The sequence below is a fragment of the Muscardinus avellanarius genome (assembly GCF_963383645.1).
Source record: "Muscardinus avellanarius genome assembly, chromosome: 15".
NCBI lineage: Eukaryota > Metazoa > Chordata > Mammalia > Rodentia > Gliridae > Muscardinus > Muscardinus avellanarius.
Genome location: NC_137801.1, coordinates 31926550 through 31946982, shown reverse-complemented (window position 1 = coordinate 31946982; position 20433 = coordinate 31926550). Strand labels below are relative to the sequence as shown.

Sequence of the window (20433 nt, the reverse complement as noted above, 5' to 3'; positions counted from 1 at the left end):
AAATTTATTTACATTATTGTGCAGCTGTTACCACCTTTCATCTCTAGAACTTTTATTTCCCAAACTGAAGCTCTATATCCTTTAAATATTAACTCCCCATTTCCTGATCCCCTATCCCTTTCCAACCACGTTTATACTTTTCTATGAGTTTGATTACTCTAAGCACATGCTCATTTGAGTAGAATAATACAATATTTGTCTTCTTGTGTCTGGTTTATTTCACTTAACATCAATAGTGTCTTCAAGGTGTAAAATACCATTTATCCAATTCCTCTTTAGTATGTATCCATGTTGTCATTCTTTGAGTTTGCAACCTGGGTCAGCCATAATGTCATCTATTTATCCAGCCCCAGAATGCAGAAGTTGTACATGAGACAGGGATGGGGATGGGTAAGAAATTAGACAATTTTTAACTCTTTTAGAGTCTAATGTTTTATATTTTGTTCTAGAACTTAGACTGTTCTCACATATCCACCTGCTAATACTAAACTACAGTTGATGGTCACAATATGTGTACTATTGTCTAACCCACCAACTTGGGTGTCCAGTGTTAATAACCTCTCTCCTGTGCAGATGCTTGTTTTATACAGATTAAGATTTTCATTTGTGGTTATTTTTGTGGAGAATGACCTATAACAGGGGAGGATCTTTCCCTTTATTGCAGTTCTACTTGGGTGTTAATTTCATCCTTTTTGTCCCTTTTACTCCTAGGCAGGATGAGTTACTATGGCTTCTGGATGGATTTTTATTCTTCTGGCCTGTCTGTTGTGAAAGGAGTCAGCCTCCCAGCAAATGGGAGACTGGTGTGCTCTGGCACTTGGAGGCATGGCTGAGCCAAGTGGCTAAGGCTTACTTAGCTCTTGTTTCACTTTGTTGCCAGGGACTATAACCTTTCCTTTGGTGAGATATAAATTTGTATTTTCTATTTAGAGTAGGTAGGGTTTATTGCTGGTAATTGTATTATACAAAGGTGAGTCTTTTTGGTAAGGGCTGTATTTATTCAGAATTTGACTACACTTAACAATTCAGCTTAGTTTGCCTTTTGCAGTTGAGATTTATTCTATAAGATATTTTCCTACTGTTTTTGCTGAAGGAATAGTTAACTTTTAGAAATTAGAGTTTTGAGACTTTTTTGTCTAAACAGTAGTAAATGGTATCAGATTAGTGTTTTCGTGTTTCTAGGTTTGGTATTAATAAATGACAGCAAATAGGGTCTGTTATCATAGAGACTGGCTTTAGAATCCATGAAAATGCTTGTTTTTGTTCACTGTTTTATTCCTGAAACCTAGAACAATGGCTGGTCCTTGCTTGATAGAGGTTCAGTAAATATTTATTGAATTGAACGAATTACTGTATTTTTTGAGAACTCTTTGATCAGTATTTAGATAGACTTCTTATTTTGAAAATTTGATTCATTAGGTTCTCTCTGATTTACCTTTTTTCATCTTATTAATCAATTTTAAAAATATTTCTATTATAGAGTAAGCTATGGAGATATCATATATGATCAATAGGGTTTTGAGACACTAATTCTTTTAAAGTTTCTTTTGAAGAGCGGATTTATAGGCATGCTAGCCTATCATCTGTACATTTGAAAATTTACTTTTATTCTCTTGTCCATGTAATTTTTTTTCTAGAAATAATAAAAATCACATTTTTCTGTACCTATCTATGCATAGTCATAAGGGAACAGGTTGAAGTTTTATAAGTAAAAATTTTTAATCAATATTTTAAGTGCTTAATTGCAAAGCAAGCACTATTCTATGTGCTGGAAATACTCATGAGAATGAAACAAACAAAACTCTGCTTTCATGGAATTTACATTTTCATAGAGAAGACAGAAGCAAGATAAATTAGAATAAAAGCCGAATTCTCCAAGAAGATAGATAATTTTAACTTATTTGTGTAGGTTGAACTTTTTAAAAATAACCAGTTCATTCAATACTAGATTTCTTTGACATTGCTGGGGAGTGAGTAGGTTCTTATATGTAGCATCTGATTCCCTCACCATGTCAAAAAAGTGAGTCTATGCAGAGAAAGATATAAATGAGGAAGGTGTGTGTGTTTGTTTGTATGTGTTGGGATCTATGGGAAATGTCAGGATCAGAGGTAGGAAAAGCAAATTAAAGGTGTTTTGCTATGCAACAGATCTCTGGATGGTCTTATAGGTAGTAGAGAAACCACAGATGGATTTTAGAATAGTGACATGATTGCATTTCTTGTAAAGATAACTATGGCAAGGATGAGTTAGAAAGTAAGAGCAAGGTGATAGAAGAACAGGTAGAGCATCTCAAGTACAGACTAGGTGCAGGACCACTAGTATTGTTATCTAGGGGCAACATTAATTTTTCTAAGCCGTGTGAAGAGTGAAACACAAGTCTGTCATACACTGTGGATGGAGTGTGCCACGTGATAGCCTACTCATCAGCGGAGTATAGTTCAGAGGTAAAATGCCTTTGGGTTCTATTCCCAGTAACACACACACACACACACACACACACACACACACACACACACACACACACACACACAGATAAATAAAAAATCTTATGGTTGGATTATTTGAATCAGGTTCTGAACACATCTTGGTTATTTATATTTATTTATACTTATTTTATTTTTTTTTTGCTGGTCTGGGGATGGAACCCAGGGGCATTCTACCTGTGAGTGACACCTCCAGCCCTATTTTTTATTCTTTATTTTGAAACTGGGTCTCGCTGAGTTGCGGAGGGCCTCACTAAGTAGCTGAGGCTCTCCTCGAACTGTAATCCTCCGGTTTCAGCCTCCTGAATGCTGGGATTACAAGCGTGCACCACCATGCCCGGCTAAGTCTTGGTTATTTTTAAAGTTTATTTTTAAGGACAAGGCAATGTGAAAGCATTTTAATTTAAACTATTCTAAGGAAGTAATGTTCTTTTGACAGTTACTCTGCCTGGAACTTAGTTTTTTTTTTACTTTTCTGTAAAGATATTAATAGCTGATGTCTACTTTTTAATGAATTTTAAGTATTATAGGAAATCTTTCTGAAACACGGAACATGGGTGTGACTCCTTATTTAGAGGCCTAGAGAGTGTAAGTGTGAACTGGTGTGAGTTTGAAGAACAGCTCTCTCTGGAAGCCTAACAGGGTTGGGGTGGTTTTTGTAACGATGTATGATGTTGCATAGTGTATTTTTTCTGTCTGAATTTAGCTTTCTTATCTATAAATATGAAATGGGTAATTTTAAAAGGCTTTGTTCTTAGCGCTTGTGTGTTTTATTTTACATTTATCTTTGACTTTAACAGGATTCTCAAAGTTGGATTGGTGGAAACAATGAGCCATTGACTGGCTTTACCTGGCGAGGTGGCTGTGAAAGAGAAACAACAGGCATACAAGTTTGGAATGAAGTGTTTGTGATTGACAGACCTAATGGATCAAAAGTAAAATTCTACTTAACACTTGCTATTTTTATCTTCTGTATTCTCTCTTGAACTATTTTCTGGTATTAAAAATCAGAACAGCATAGAATATTAATGCCTGATAACTTTAATATATAGTTACTACATTGAAACTATAGGGTATGATTGCTTTTCTTGGTTAATTACTGCTTTTGACATTTATAATTTAGTGTATAACTTTTGTAGTCATTTTTGGTGATTCTTTTACTAAGTACTTTAAATTTTTAAATTTCTAGGTGGCTGTGCTGCTAATGGATACCCAGGGTGCCTTTGATAGCCAGTCAACTATCAAGGACTGTGCAACAGTGTTTGCTCTGAGCACTATGACTAGCTCTGTGCAGGTAAGACACGAGATTAAGCCATGTGACCAGTTTACATGATTCTCATGCCTTTGGCCCCTTTTGATTGTAGAAAAGGATTAAAATTAAAGAGAGTGATTTATGTTTCGTATTGGTTATTTACACCTCCATGCTTGCTGTTCTTGTTCATAATGTGAAATTTTCTACTTTGGATATTTACAAAGGAAGCAATAAACTAACAGCCACTTCCGTTGATTTTTTTTTTTCATTTTAGATTATATGCTTTTTTTTTTTTTTTTTTGGTAACAATCCTTTTAAGGCATGCAGAAGTCATCTCTTCATATTTCCATTATCGCAGCTCCTAAAGTTTGCTGGCGTTAGGGCTTGCTCACAATTTAGTGAGAAAATTTTCTGTCCCAAAACTTGTTGCTTGGGGTTTTCTTCTTTATTTATTCAACCTTTTTACAGTTGGGGGTCTGGTTTTGGACAGTAACTTACAGCCATTCACCCACTTTATTATCTATAAAATGAGGGTTGTACCCATCTTCCCTGCCTCACATGTGTTTGTTATGTGCAGTTAAAGATCAGATCTAAATAAGATAATGTATAAAGTGCTTTGTAAACTAAATAGCCAAGGAAATTAAGGTATTTATTATTGCTTCCTTCCTGACCTTTGAGGGTAGTTTTCTTTCCTCAAATAAGATCTGACTGTTATTGATCAATTGATCAAGTGACAAATTGATCTTGTTATTTATTCGTTCAACAAATTATCATCACCTGTCAAGTACACCGCAGTATTCTAAGTAATAAAGATCTAAGATAAAAGGTCCCTTCTCTTTGCTGTTTACAACCTGGTCCTGACATTGAAAGAATCTGGACATATTTTCTAAAGACGGAGGCTTACATGAATAGACAAGAATAGGATGCTCATGCTGTCAGCTTTAAGTTTAATCATATTGGTTATTAGTTACCTTTTTGATATTTGGTTTGGAATTAATTAGTAGTTGAAAATAGGTTTGCTGGCCTGTATTGAGTGTATATATTCTTGACCTATAAGTGCATCTAGATTATCATTTATTTGTTGTCAGCACAAATGATTCTCTGTACAATAACCCTGTTTACTTAGGTAAAAGTTATTTCTTAGCACAGATGATATTTGTAGGTGCCCACCTTTTTCCTGTAGCAAGCTAGGTTTTATTTTATCTTATTTTTTTGTGGTACAGGGGATTGAACCCAGGGGCATTCTACCTCTGAGCTACACCCCCAGCCCTAATTTTTTATTTTTTATTTTGAAACAAGGTCTCACTGTGTTGCAGAGGACATTACTAAGTAGCTGAGGCTGTGATCTTCTTGTCTCAGCCTTCTAAATGCTAGGATTACAAGCATACACCATCACACCCAGCTGCTAGATTTTCTTCTAAACATCTTGGAAGGACTGGACTTAATGATTATTTTTTTCTTCAAGTTTTTTTTGGTGATTGGCTCTGGTCTATACCTTGGAAAGCTTCCCAAAAATTCTGAACAAGACAAGAGCGCCACCTACTGTTATTTTTATTGTTTCCACGGGATATTAAAATTGTTTAGGCTGATAAATTTAAGTAAAAAGAGAAATAGGCCATGGTAGTTGAAATATCCATTGACTGACTGTATACTCTATCTCAGAGAAATTTATTTTTGTGGAAAATTTGTCCTGCACATTCAGCAACTTAGAAAAATGATTGTGGAAACAGTCTTTACTTTTTTTTTGGCACTGGAATTTTTTTTTCTAAATGCTCATGAACATAACATTAAATGCTGAGAAGGATAAAAAGAAATTTACTACACGATACACCTGTTTTTTATGTCTGCTATTTTTAGGTTGTAAATATGCATGTATTTGTGATTTTTATATATTTTACCACCACTGCTGCTTTTTGTTTTTGTGCTACTGGGGATGGAACCCAGGGGCATTCTGCCTCTGAGCCCTATCCCTCTTTTTTATTCTTTGCTTTGAAATAGGGTCTCACTGAGTTACAAAGGACCTCATTAAGTAGCTGAGGCTGTCTGCGAACCACAGTCCTCCTGTCTCAGCCTCCCGAATGCTGGGATTTCAAGCGTGCACCACCACACTCGACCCCACTGCTCCTTTTTTAAAGTTTCATTTTGAATATTAGGAAAAAAGATAAAGTCCTTTTTATGTGCCACTGGTTAATATAGTGGCCAAGTGATTCATTTTTCCACCAAAAATAAATAAGTAAATAAATAAAGACAAGCTGAGTATTCTAAATAAAACACCAATAAAAACAATATAAATTTCATTTTAACAGGTATATAATCTATCTCAGAATATTCAAGAAGATGATCTTCAACACTTACAAGTATGTATGTTTCAGTATATATTGCCAAAGAGTCATGTGCATACCTGTAATCCTAGTACTTGGGAGGCTGAGACAGGATGATAGCAGGTTTGAGGCCAGCCTTAGCCACTTAGTGAGACCTTGTTTCAAAAAACAAAGTAAAATATAAAGGGCTGTGGGTAAAGCTCATGGTAGGATGCCCCTGGGTTCAGTTCCCAGTACCAAAAAAGAATATATGCCAGAGTGTTGAAATTGAACCCTCATGTTTTATGCATTCACGGTTAGAAACCTCTAATATTGTTTTGAAATGGAATGTTATAAACTGAGATAAGATTTTTTTTAAACTAGAAGTAATTTCAGTATATACCCTATGTATTAGAAAACTAAATATTTGGCTCTGAAATGATATTAAACAGGTTCTGACATCTGGTGCTTTGATATAGAACAGTTTTGTAAATGTTTTCTTTCAGTTTCCCCAGGGACATTATTTTAAATAATTTGATTTAATAGTTATTTACAGAGTATGGGAGACTTGCAATGGAAGAAATCTACCAGAAACCATTTCAGGTAAATACATGTTTTATCATCTTGAAAAAACTTACTTATGAGATGCTGTCAAGCCACCTCAGCTTCTGACTTTGGAGACACAGGATATTAAAACAAACTGGTTTCTAGCAGCAGATTCAGTGGAGTTAGAATTAGCCATTGATAATGTTAACTATCAGTAGAAGGCCAATGGGATAGGAAATAGAAGAAACAAATTTAGGTTGTTTTTTTTTTTAATACCTTACTTAGGTTTAAGGGAATAATATTTCTCTTAATTAGATGTCATTTAATTCCAAAACTGATGACAATGGCAATTTAAGACAGTCATGCAAAATTTCTCTTATGTGATAAATTGCTACAAAATGTTTTAGGTTTCTTTTTTGTGGTATATTATAAGTTAAAGTTCTGTTATTTTTATTTCATTTGGAAAAGTTTATTTTTTGAAGGAAGTGTAGTTTGTCAGTTGCCATTAGTATTGTTTGCTCAGTTGCAGTTAGAGTGGGGGAGAGTGGTTCTACGATGTTTGCTCAGCTGTGTACGAGGCCATTCCTGTGTGATAGCATTGCTAGTGATTTATCTTTGTTAGTGGATTTACATTGATTCTGCCTTATTCCTGTCTGGCTGTTCTGCTTAAAGCAGTCACTTTTGTGAAATAGTTGAAAAGGTTATGGCTTCATTTTGGGGATGTGGGTGAAATGTACTACCTTGGGCCTTTATCAGTTTTTCTGAACTGAGGTAATTTTGCTTTCCAAGAGACATTTACCAATGTCTGGAGACATTTTGGTTGCCACAGTTTTGGGGTGAGGTTAATGCTACTAGTATGTAATGCATAGAGTTCAGAAATACTGTTCAGTATCTTATAGTACATAGGATAGCCATGCACAGTTAAGAATTACTTGAACCAAAGTAGTGTTGAGGTAAAGAAACTTAACTGTGAATAAAACATTCTGTGAAAATGGCCCCATTAACACCAAATCTAGAATTAGTCTAGAATTATCCATCAAGCATTAGTTATTTTTGTAATTACATGACCTTGGTTTAAAATTATGGACTGAATACCCTGATATATTCATTTTTTAAAAACCTGTATTATTGCTTGTGTGACTCTTTAAAATGCAGTGAAGTTCTCAAATGCAGGTGATTACTTGTTATGGGGGCTTGGTTTGGGGGGGGCATGAGTAGTGTTAACCATTTCATTACTATTAACTTTTGATAAGGATTGTTTAGAAGAGGAAGAGAGGATTGAGTCATTAAAGTTAAGATTTTTAAAAAGATTTTATAAGAAATTATTCATATTTTTTCTGTGTATAGACATTAATGTTTTTGATTCGAGATTGGAGTTATCCTTATGAACATTCATATGGTTTGGAAGGTGGAAAACAATTCCTTGAAAAGAGATTACAGGTAAGTAGGAGAAGAGCATGAACACCAGGCAGAAGATGGGTTACCTGGACTGTGTTTACACTACCAATCACTAAGTATCAGTGGAATAGATTAAGTATCTCAGGTTAGCCCAGGTGATTCTTTATGTAATTGGCAAAAATAAATTGGTTGTAGGCCTGCCACAGGGGACAGTGCCCTCATCAAACTTGAGCTTTTTCTCTAAACTGCCCCTTAGTAAATAAATACTCAAATGATCAAATGTTTGGGGGGCACTGGGAATTCCACTCAGGGCTTTGAGCATGCTTTGCAAGTGCTCTGCCACTGAGCTGTGTGTCCAACTCTTTTCTAAGTTGTGTGTGTGTGTGTGTGTGTGTGTGTGTGTGTGTGTGTGTGTGTGTGTGTGTGAGAGAGAGAGAGAGAGAGAGAGAGAGACAGACAGACAGACAGACAGACAGACAGACAGAGACAGACAGAGACAGACAGACAGGATGGCCTTGACTTGTGATTCTCCAGCTTTAGCCTCCTCAGAATAAACGTTTTTGAAGGAGGCTAACTTTAGTCCACTTTGATTGCTCACACTTCTCTTTTTGGGTTAGCTGAGCTTCTGAACATTTACATTTAAAACAGTCTGATTAATATGGATGTACTGAACACACATGATGTGAGGCCTTTTTTTTTTTTTTTTGGTGGTACTGGAGGTGGAACCCAGAGGCTTTCTACCTCCGGGCTATACTCCCAGACCTATTTTATATTTTATTTAGAAACAGGGTCTCACTAAGTTGCTGAGAGCCTCACTAAGTAGCTGAGGCTGGCTTTGAACCTGTGCGATCCTCCTGTCTCAGCCTCCCAAGCGCGGGGATTACAAGCGTGCGCCACCACGCCCGGCTGTGAGGCCTTCTCTTAAAGGGTGCTATCTGTGATTGGGTGACAGATGTAGAGCTAGAAAAGGGATCTTAAAAAAATGTCATGTAGGTTAGCCTTCTTTTCTTATAGACAGTGAAATTAGGACCTAGAAAAGTGGCCTGTTTGTAGTCAATGAATAGTAATAATAATGATAATTATATGTTGTTAATAATAACAATAATATTTTGTGGTACTAGAGGTTGAACTCAGGAGCATTCTACCTCCGAGCTACCCCCAGCTCTATTTTTTATTTTGATTTTTGTAACAGGGTCTTGCTAGGTTGATGAGAGCCTCACTGCTTGCTGAAGCTGTCTTCGAACCTGTGATTCCTCTGTCTCAGCCTCCAAGTACTGAGATTACAAATGTGCACCACCACGCCCTGCTCATTTAACTAAATTATTGCTAACTGGGACTAGGCTCCTAGTATTTTCATGCCTCTGCAATACGGCATGTGAAAACATTCCCAGTAAAAAGCTTCTCCAGCAATATCATCATCCTTTATCTTTAAAGGTACCCTCCCATGGAAGTATTTGGGAAACCTGCAGGTCAGATACTTAGACTACCATCTACTCATACATCAAAGATATGGAGAGATCCCTTTATTCATAGAGTAGATAAATAAGATTTTATTTGTTTATGGAATGATGCATTTGATCTTCAACCACATTTAAAGACTTGGAGTAAAGTATGATTTTCATATTCTAAAATGTGATTAAGACCAATTTCTTATTTTTGGGTTATTGTAAAAGGCATTTTTAGATCCTTCAAATAATTTCACTTATTATAGCTTTTTTTTTTCAGATTTGTTCAGAAGAAAATAACACAGACTATATCAGGCATACTAACTTTAATTATGTACCTCAAAGACAAGAATGCTTTTAACTTTTTTTTTTTTTTTGGTGGCACTGGGGATTGAACTGTTCTTTTCACACTATTGTGGGTCTAACTTTATTGTCCAGTATTTTATTTCTATTTGAAGATGAGGTCTTGCTAGGTTGACACGAGTCTCACTCCTGAAGCTATCCTCAAACCCACGATCTTCCTCTCTCAGCCTCTCAAGTACTGGGATTACAGGCATGCCCCACCATGCCTGCCTGGGTTTAAACTTCTTATTGAAGTGATACATGTATTCAGAGAAATCATTCCATTATAATCGTGCAGCTTGATGAATTTGTATGAAGTGAGCATAGCTATGTAAATTGTATTGAGAAGCATCCACCTCCATACACTCACCCCAAAACTTCTACCACTATCCTTTCTTTTAACAGGCTTTTTGTACTTTATATGAATAGACTCACCTAAGACTGTATTTTTTGTGTCTAACTTTATCATTCAGTATTTTGTTTCTGAAATTAAATCCATTGTTGCAGTTTATTTATTCTCATTGTTATGCAGTATTTTACTGAGTAAACCAGACAACAGTTTTTTTCATTCTGTGGTTGATAAGAGATTTAGGTGATTTTCTGGTTTTAATTACAAACATGGCACTTTGTGTAAGGATGGCTTTAAAGAATAATTTTTGGGCGAGGCATGGTAGTGCATGCTTGTAATGCCAGTACTTGGGAGGCTGAGACAGGAGGATCGTGAGTTTGCAGCCAGCCTCAGCTACTTTAGTGAGGGAGGCCCTCTGCAACTTAGTGAGACCCTGTTTCAAAATAAAGAATAAAAAATAGTGCTAAGGGTGTAGCACAGAGGTTAGAATGCTCCTGGGTTCAATCCTCCATACCAAAAAAAAAATTTTTTGGAAGAGTACGTGAATTATATTTTTATAAGTTAGCAGTTATTCCCAATATTTCTAAATCCAACAGTTTTTTTTTCCCTCAGAAAATACACAATCTCTCTTCTCAGTGCTCTGCTAGGTAGTATAAATCATGGATAATCATGTAGAAAAGCCCTGAAAAATCATAATAAATTTCTAAGGTTCTTGGGATAACACTGGAACCTTTGACCTAGTTTTTATTATGCTCAGGAGCTAACCTTATTTTTTTGTAGGCATATTAATATTTTGCTTTTTTATTATTTTGCTTTATTTTGCCATTATGAGTACTTTAAATATTAATTTGCTATTCAGATATTTATTTATTGGTGTGTAAGTCACAGCCACAACTTGTTTATTCAAACTTTAGACATTATGATTATTATTTGTATTTTTTGGTATCTGTGGAAGCTTACTTAGAAAAAAAATCATTTTTTTCTGATTTAAGAAAATGGGGGTCTTATCAGAGTGGTCAGAAATGGAGCTTTAGTAATTTTTTTGTATAGTCAAAAAAGACCCTTCTGAGGTAACATCTGAGTTGAGTATGCATGCATGTGAATATGCATGTATGTTTTCTTTTTTAACATTAATTGCTTTCCTTTCTCCTGTTTACACCTTTATCTTGTTTCTTTCTGCTCTTAGGTAAAACAAAACCAACATGAAGAACTACAGAATGTAAGGAAGCACATTCACAATTGTTTCTCAAATCTGGGTTGCTTCCTTTTGCCACATCCTGGTCTTAAAGTTGCAACTAATCCTAGTTTTGATGGGAGATTGAAAGGTGGGATTCCCATTTTTGCTGAAATCAGAACTTTTATTTTAGAGACTAAAAGTTTTTTCAGATACAAGACTCCTTAAATTTCCTGTCTTATAGTGGAGGACATCTTGATGCATTGATGACGTGATTTGAATGCTCTCAGTGTTGTCTCTCTAGCTTTCATTGGTTTGTTTGTAGCCATCTAGCATAGTGATTAACTTCTTTCTAAATGTGGTCTGTTGCTTTGATGTGTTAAATGCTTGGAAGGCTGAAAACATTTCAGTATTTCATCTGGCAGTCTGCTGAAAAGTGTTACCACCTTATTGATAAAATTAGATTTATTTAAGTCTCTTTCAGAGTTGATAGCATAATTTTAAGATTATTTTGAATGTAATGTCAAAAGACCTTGCAGATTGACAAAACTTATAGTATGGCTAGAAAAGCAGAATTTAATATTAAAATTTAATCCAGTCTCTTGAATTGTTTGCTTCTTTTGAAAATGATATCTAGTTGTTAATATTTAATGTAGAATTTATTTTGGTAATCCGTAATTTGAGCTGGGAAATTATGGGATTATATGGATAGTGGGGATTATATTTTTTCCTAGGAGATAATGGCATGTTTGGAAGAATTTTAATTTTTTTTTTATTGGTGTATTATAGTCATACATTTTAATGGAGTACAAGATGGTAGAATGGTAGGGGCATACCTGCTCATATCACTCATTTAGCCCGTCCTCAATTTCTTCCCCATTTCTTCCCCCTCCTCCTTCTCGTGTTTGGCTTAGTGATTGACTTTGATATGTTTGTGAATGTACATCATGTTCATTAGGGAATTTAGCAAATAAGGAGGCCTAACTGGGGGTGATGAGAGGGGTGTGTGGAAGAACTTTTAAATATATGATTCTGCTTAATAAATAGCACATACTGTTACATCACAACAGAACTTTATAACCCTTATCAGTGGGACTTCTATTCTTTTGGTCTAATATATTGATCCATTTTATGCCTACTAGATATTGATGAAGACTTTAAACGAGAGCTTCGAAAGTTGGTTCCATTGCTGCTTGCCCCTGAAAATTTGGTAGAAAAAGAGATAAGTGGATCTAAAGTCACTTGTAGAGATCTTGTAGAGTATTTTAAGGTAGGTAAATTCTTAAATGGCTTTGTCTAAGATACAAATGTCATTAGCTTAGAATTTAGCTATATTGGTACAAGACGTATATCGATAAGTAAATCTAAGAGATTATAGCAAACAACTTGTTTCTACTAGAAAGTTTTTTTTTTTTTTTATGGTACTGAGGATTGAACCCAAGGACATTCTGCCTTTGAGATATACCCTCAGCCCTATTTTATTTTTATTTTGAAAAGGGTCTTGCAAGGTAAAAAAGTAATTTTATTTTTTTACAAAGTTGTCCTACATTTTTTCTATCTCTAGTACGGCAAGAAGAGCCATTCATTATAGTGTAATATCACTCTGTCTTTTGTAAGTGATAATAGGAATTTGGAGCATAATTCTGCATCTCAAGATCTCACAAAAATATTCTCTCAGAATTCTGAGGACTTGTTAAGAGCAAATGAAAGTACTATGCATTTGCATTCAAGTAAATTCAGTCTTTGCATTCAAGTAAATTATTCATAGACTCCCCCTCTATGTTCTTCTTTATCTTTTATTGCTTGCCTGTTACAACAAGACCATTGAGGATTGTGTTATTAGTAGTAATTACAGATAGATGGGAGAGAAAATATAGCTAACTAGGAGTATATTTTTATTCACTTATTGAATGTTTGATCACTTTCATACTATATTTGCTAGTTGTGAATTAATTTTGAGTCAGTAGAGGTGAACGTTGAGATGAAAGACTCCTGTATGAACTTCAAAACACCTTTTCTTCTTAACCTTAAGCTACAAATTAATTTTTTTCTAAAGCTGAAATGTAAGATACTCTAGTCAAAGTTAAATATTGAGTTAAAATGTTTTATAATATGTCCATTTGGAATGGCAGTAGAAATTATAGATTTCATAAAGTAGATGGCATTTCACATATGAGATTTTAAAATATGAGATACTTTTATGCGGTATGGAATTATTTTTAGAGTTATTTCTCTAAGATATTAGTTAGCAAGAGATGCATTTAATAACATCCAAGAGTGGGATTAACATTGAAGTAAGAGTGGGTTTCTTTTGTGTGTGTGCGGGTATGGGGATGGAACCCAGGGGCATTTGACCTCTGAGCTACATCTCTTTCCCTATTTTATTTTGTATTCTTTATTTTGAAATGGGGTCTTACTGAGTTGCAGAGGGGCTCACTAAGTAGCTGAGGCTGTTCGTGAACCGCGATCCTCTGGTCTCAGCCTCCCGAATGTTGGGATTACAAGCGCCACCACGCTTGGCTAAGAGTATGGTTTAAAGCCTAGAATTTCCTTTTAATGGTGTGAATTATTTTTATGTTTCACAATTTCTCTTTGGGGATGTAGAGTGAAATTGCATAACCGGCTAACATAGCAAATCTTGTGTCTTTTTTAGGCTTATATTAAAATTTATCAAGGAGAAGAACTTCCACATCCAAAGTCCATGCTTCAGGTATAGAAAAAGTGTGTATGTGTGCCAGAAAGACAGCGGGAGAGAGAGAGATTGATTGATTTAAGGCAGTGTGGGTCCTAAATTTTGTACCTGATTTTCCCTTTCTCTCTCTCGCTCTTTCTTTCTTTTTTTCTTCCTTTCAACTGCAGCTTGCAGGCTTTGAACCATGTATAGGCCAATAGAAATAGGAGCTCTTGGTATCTTTTCTTCAGATGCTCAAAGTGTTAGGAAAATTTCTATTGCATAAGATGGTTTGTGTGGGCCTCTCTGAACTGAGCTGCTTCCAATGAAGAGACTTTTTTTTTTCTTCAAATGATGTTCTTTTGAGATAATTTTATTTTAATCCAGTTTATATTTTTTAAGATAGGCTACTTTGGGCAATTTCTCACTTTTATAGTGGACTAAACAATATTTTCTAATAAAACCCATACAATAAGCTGTTTTGTGGTTTTGAAAAATGTTTGTTGTGTGAATATGATTATAAGAGGACTGTAAATAAGGAATTCTTGATTTTTTTTACATCTGGAAACTCAGCACAGTTTAGAGTGTATCTATTTCTTTCAATTTCCTCAGTATATGTGGTGTTTTCTGCATGCCTCTTTTAACATAAACCTAAGCAAAACAAAATTAGGCAGGCAATCCTATTAAAAGCCTATAACAGCCGGGCATGGTGACGCACCCCTGTAATCCCCACACTTGGGAGGCGGAGACAGGAGGTTCGCGCAGGTTCGAAGCCAGCCGCGCTGGCTTAAGAGACCCTGTTTCCAAATAAAATTATAAAATAGGTCTGGGAGTGTAGCCTGGAGGTAGAAGTCCCGGGGTTCCATCCCCAGTACCACCAAAAAAAAAAAAAAGCCTATAATATATCCTACTCATGTATCCTTCCAAAGGAAAGAAAGTTAGTATTTTCATTTTCAGATTTGTTTATAATACATAATTTATATGATAATCACAATAGGTATTTTTTGCACAATAATGGTGAATTTAATTTTATCTTTTAGGCAACAGCTGAAGCTAATAATCTTGCTGCAGTAGCAGGAGCAAGAGATGTCTATTGCAAAAATATGGAGCAGGTTTGTAACTAAAGTGTGTGTGTGTGTGTGTGTGTGTGTGTGTGTGTGTGTATGTTAGCTACTGGGAATTGAATCCAGAGGCATTCTATGTCCGAGTTACACCCCCAGACCAATTTTATTTCTTATTTGGAAATAGGATCTCATTAGTTTGCTGACAGTGACACTAAATTGCTGAAGCTGTCCTTGAACCTGTGATCCTCCTGTCTCGGCCTCCTGAATAAGAGGATTACAAGTATGTACCACCATGCCTGGCTGTCACTAAAATTTGATGTGAGACCAGGATGGAAGATTTTTTTATTTAAAGTAATTGAGCTAATTTGTGTTCCTTGTGTATTATCATGTATTTTTCTGTAATTCCCCCTTTAAAAATCTCTACTAGAAGTAAACTGTAGGAAAATAATTCACATGGATAAAGTACAGAATTCAGATGGTAAGTAGTGTGTGTGTGTGTGTGTGTGTGTGTGTGTGTGTGTGTGTTACTGGGGGTGGAACCCAGAGGCTTTTCTATCTCCAGGCTATACTCCCAGACCTATTTTATACTTTATTTAGAAACAGGGTCTCAGTAAGTTGCGGAGAGCCTCACTAAGTAGCTGAGGCTGGCTTCGAACCTGTGCGATCCTCCTGCCTCAGCCTCCCAAGCGCTAGGATTACAAGTGTGCGCCACCACACCTGGCTATAAGTTTTTTTTTTTTTAATCATAAATGCTACTGAAATATTTTCCAACTCATGATTCAGAGTGCTGTTATTAGTAGCCTCTGCTTAAGGCCAGTAGCAGTTTCTGCAACTAAGCTCATTCAACAGTTAAAGTACTGTGTTAGTGTGTAATCTTATCTTTTGCGTGTATGTGGGTCTTACTGGAGATTGCAACCAGAGGCATTCTACCTGTGAGCTAGACTCCCAAACTCTATTTTTAATTGAAACAGGATGTCACAAGTTGCAGAGGCTAGCCTTGAGCCTGTGGTCCTGATCCTCCTATCTCAGCTTCCCGAGTACTGATGCCCACTTTGCCCATCTAGTTTTAATCTTTTACCCACTCTCTGGCCAGCAGTCGTTTGTATTATTACAATGTATTAGTGTATTAAATGAAGCCAGTTATAGTGTGCAGTATACATTTTTTGGTTTTCAGTTTAATAAATAGTATTAGTCATATTTAGAAAATTACTTGCTTGAGTCATTTAAACATGTAAGAAGTAATAGGTTATAGTTACCTGTGAGGTATTAGAAAAAGCTTAAAACTGAATCGCATAAATGGTTTGATTTTATGTGATAAAAACTATGAACAGGGGACTTCTTTCAAGTGTTAATTCTAGCATGTAATTTGTCCTATAATTCTGTTTGTACAGGTATGTGGTGGGGACAAGCCTTACATTGCACCTTCAGATCTGGAGCGAAAACACATGGATCTCAAGGAAGCAGCAATTAAACAGTTTCGTTCTGTGAAAAAAATGGGTGGAGATGAGTTCTGCCGTCGTTATCAGGACCAGCTTGAAGCTGAAATTGAAGAAACCTATGCAAATTTTATAAAGCACAATGATGGCAAAAATATCTTCTATGCTGCTCGTACCCCTGCCACGCTGTTTGCAGTCATGTTTGCTATGTATATAATCTCAGGACTGACTGGCTTCATTGGCCTAGGCTCTATAGCCGTCTTGTGTAACCTGGTCATGGGGTTAGCACTGACAGCCCTTTGTACTTGGGCATATGTTAAGTACTCTGGGGAGTTCAGAGAACTTGGAACAATGATTGATCAGATTGCTGAAACACTATGGGAGCAGGTTGGTATCTGTTTTGGCTTTTCAGTGACTAATTTCATTTTTCTTATATTCCCTCTATCCCCTCACCTCTTCCTTGGTGTTTGCACACCTACTTTTCCTTTACATGAGAAATGACAGAAGGATATTTTCTCCTTTGTTTGGATGTGTTAATTGGGCTGGCGTGATGATGCATGCCAGTAATCTCAGTACGTGTCAGGGAGGGGCTGAGACAGGTAGGTTGAAGATTCAAGGATACCCTGAGCAGCTTAGTGAGACCTTCAGCAACTTGGACCCTGTTTCAAAATTTAAAAATAAATTAGAGCTGGGGTATTGCTCAGATGTAGTATACACCTGAGTTTAATCCACAGTACCAAAAAATAAAAATAAAAAAGAACCTGTGTTAATTGAAGGTTTCATTTTCTTTAAAATCACAGTGTACTTTGATTAGCTCATCTCTCTAATATCTTCTCTTTAGATTCTTACATAATTATAGGTCTGATTTTGCCAGTCAGCTGGCAGGGCCAGTATCTCTAATAATATATATTTTTTTCCTTTTGGAAAATAAAATACAATCATTTTAAAGGTAAGGAAAAGAAGTTTGGAAGTACAGTCAGTAATTTTAGAAGGGAAAAGAAGTTTCTTACTAATATTGGCAAGAAACCATGCAGGAGAAACACTGGATAATGGTGAAGTCTTCAGTGTCTTCTATGAAGATAGTGGTGATTTAAAGATGTACCACATGGAGCAGATCTACAGAGATTTTTTTTTGCAAATAAAGTTTGAGGTTTGTACCATGGAAATACTAAGAAGCAAAACAAAAGAACCATGTGCAGAGAAACCAACTTTAATCATTACACTTTTTCTTAAACCAGAATTCAAAGCCATGAACTTTGAATTCACAAAATGAACTCTTGCCCAGCTGGTATTTACAAAGGAGAACATTTTGATATATTTCCCACCTGTGTTTTGGAATCGATTATGTATAGATAATTCCACTTAAGGATGTCATTAAAATTATGATCATGAAATACCTGAACGAGGACCAGAATGAAAGCTATAGTTGTTGTTGAACCATATAGTAGCCATTTTCAGATGCTATTTCTGGGCCAATGAGGTATTGACCCTATTTAAAGATTTAGGATATGCAGGCCATGTTTATTTTGGCTTTAAATTCGAAGACTGAAGAAGTAAACAATTTGCTGAAAAAAGTTGATTGGATGTTGCCTTTTTTTGTAATATTTTTATGACCCACTGTATTAATTTGGACTTTTGTCTTTTTAGAGAAGTGCTGTATTTATTAAGATCTGATTTAGAAGTTTGTGCTTGGATATTAAGTTTAGATTTTAATCTCTTAAAAACCTTACTACTCCATGGTCTTTTGATATCTTCTAATAGAAGATGGACTAAAAGCTATCACCACCTGTTTGAACTTTTATAATTTTTTATTGGTGTATTTTAATTACACTTGATAGTGAGATTCATGGTGATAATGTTCATAAGCACATGCATTCTGTTACCACCTCACTCTTTAAAAAGTGATCTACCTTAAAAACTTGAACCATTACTAATTTTCTGCATTGAATTTCAATAATTGTACAATGTCTTCTTTTAAAAAACACTCATCTGCTCAGCATTGATTGTAGATTTTTACAGGTGCCATTCTTACAAAGCAATTAGATAGAAGTCTAAGGTGTGCAGAATTTTCAATTTACTATTATTGGGGAAAGGCGATTACTAGTCAGAGAAGCTCTGTGCTGTTTCAACAAACCTTGTCTAAATTTTTTTGCATTTCTCTTCTTTTGCTTCAGAGGAGTCCCAGGAAGGTGAGAAACATAGTCTCAAATTCTTGTAGTCTTAAACTCTGTAGGCACTCTGAGTCATTCTCCTAACACATCACTCCATGTTTTAGGTGTTTTCCAAACTGTTTGAAGTTACTAGACGTCGAGTGGTTCATCGTGCTCTTTCATCAGCACAGCGACAGAGACTGTCATCCAACAATAACAAGAAGAAAACTTAGACAGTATTTTTAACTTTTTCTCTATCTGAAGTGTTCACACTTAAACATGTAGGACAATAAGCAGGACCGTCTGGCCGGTCTGCATAAATGCTGTATACATACCAGATTTGATGCTGCATATAGGGTATGGAATTGCACATCCATCTCATAGGATTTGTAAGTGGTTTGAATAAGAGGAAAGTAATTTTTGTTGCAGTATAAAATGTCTAGCTGCATTATTTGTAGCATCATAACTTTTTTTTTCTTTTGGAAAAGCATCTTTTTATTTCTCACATTCCTGGTTATTTTTGTCATTGCTTTGAATTGAAATTTTATATCTATTTTTATATGTAACTCTTTTTTTACCTCATGTTTTTGTTTGTTTTGCACATTTCTCATACCACAGGTATTGAAGCCCCTGGGTGATAATTTGATGGAGGAAAACATAAGGCAGTCTGTAACAAACTCTATCAAAGCAGGCCTGACTGACCAGGTGTCTCATCATGCCAGATTAAAGACAGACTGACAGTTCATCTCCTCATGGACTCTACTCTCTCTTTTGTTCATGCTTGCTGTACAATGAGAACTCAAATAAAAATAAACCAAAGTTTACAATCAACTGTAGAAGTAGTTTAGTATAACTGGCTTCACAGATGGCTGCCACAGAGTGTGAAATTGTTTGTTGGTTTTAAGCTTCTTTTAATGGCTCCTTGGACCTGGAGATTGGCTGAGGAGCATTAGTATATCATGCACATTTGTGCCATGTCTAATTCTTTTATTTTTAATCTAATGTTTAGTGAAATTCGTCTTATGTAAAAGGATATTTCAGGGAAATATTTTAAGAAATCTATTTAGAGTCTCTTTAACATAGTGTCCCATTGAAATTTTAATTTTTAGAGAATATATGAATCACTGTATCAAGAATCAGATCAGAATGACAATGAAGCCTTTATTGAGCCACTACTTTAAAAGTATATATTGCTTTACTGCCTTCAATACCAGTATTACATAAATGCATGTATCAGAAACTTCACAAAAATTACATGACAACTCTTATAGCTAAGAAAGTAATTCTGAGGTGTACATTTGTCTTGCCTTTTTAAATTTATAAACCTGCCCTAAAAGGAGATGCATATCTGGGAAACTGAACTGTTTTTTTGCAGTTTAGCCTTCATGTACATAAAATATGCCATTAATTTTATTGGGGGAGAAATTCCATCCAAAAATGTTGTCTACAGCTATGAGTTCAGAGTGTCTGTACAGTGTGTAGCTTTTATTTTCTAAAATTCACTGATAGGGCATGTATATGACTTATAAATATATAAATACAATTTTGTATTCAAAGTTTTGTAGTTTATGGCAAAATCTGGTTCTGTGGTAGGCTGATCAGTACAATTCCTGTGAAGGGAATGTTTGTGGCTCACGTCAGTGTGTGAATGCATAGACAATTTGAAGTTTTTGATATATTTGTGATATTTATCTTCCTTGAGCACTGCAGTCTCACCCCCCCCAAGGGAATTCAATGGGAATGTTTCTTGTGACTTGTCCTCTGTTGCATTTTAAAGTTATTTCCTGTAATTTATTTTCAGTATATAATTAAAAATTTGTTG

The 20433-nt window shown here is 35.5% G+C and overlaps 1 protein-coding gene across 2 annotated transcripts in view; it reads left to right on the top strand.

The window, feature by feature from the left end:
• Positions 1–19349, top strand: part of ATL2 (atlastin GTPase 2) — a gene marked incomplete at both ends in the record, with an annotated part of 59490 nt that extends 40141 nt beyond the window's left edge. Inside the window, 12 exons of one of the 2 annotated variants that reach the window (XM_080710973.1) lie at positions 3285–3419; positions 3674–3778; positions 6043–6093; positions 6583–6639; positions 7930–8022; positions 11303–11441; positions 12433–12560; positions 13944–14000; positions 15002–15073; positions 16417–16848; positions 18636–18650; positions 19230–19349. In XM_080710973.1, the coding sequence (XP_080567099.1) occupies positions 3285–3419; positions 3674–3778; positions 6043–6093; positions 6583–6639; positions 7930–8022; positions 11303–11441; positions 12433–12560; positions 13944–14000; positions 15002–15073; positions 16417–16848; positions 18636–18650; positions 19230–19349 (1404 nt within the window). The remainder of the gene's footprint in view (positions 1–3284; positions 3420–3673; positions 3779–6042; positions 6094–6582; positions 6640–7929; positions 8023–11302; positions 11442–12432; positions 12561–13943; positions 14001–15001; positions 15074–16416; positions 16849–18635; positions 18651–19229) is intronic. The other variant, XM_080710974.1, reaches the window with a different exon arrangement.
• Between the last annotated feature and the right edge of the window lie 1084 nt (positions 19350–20433).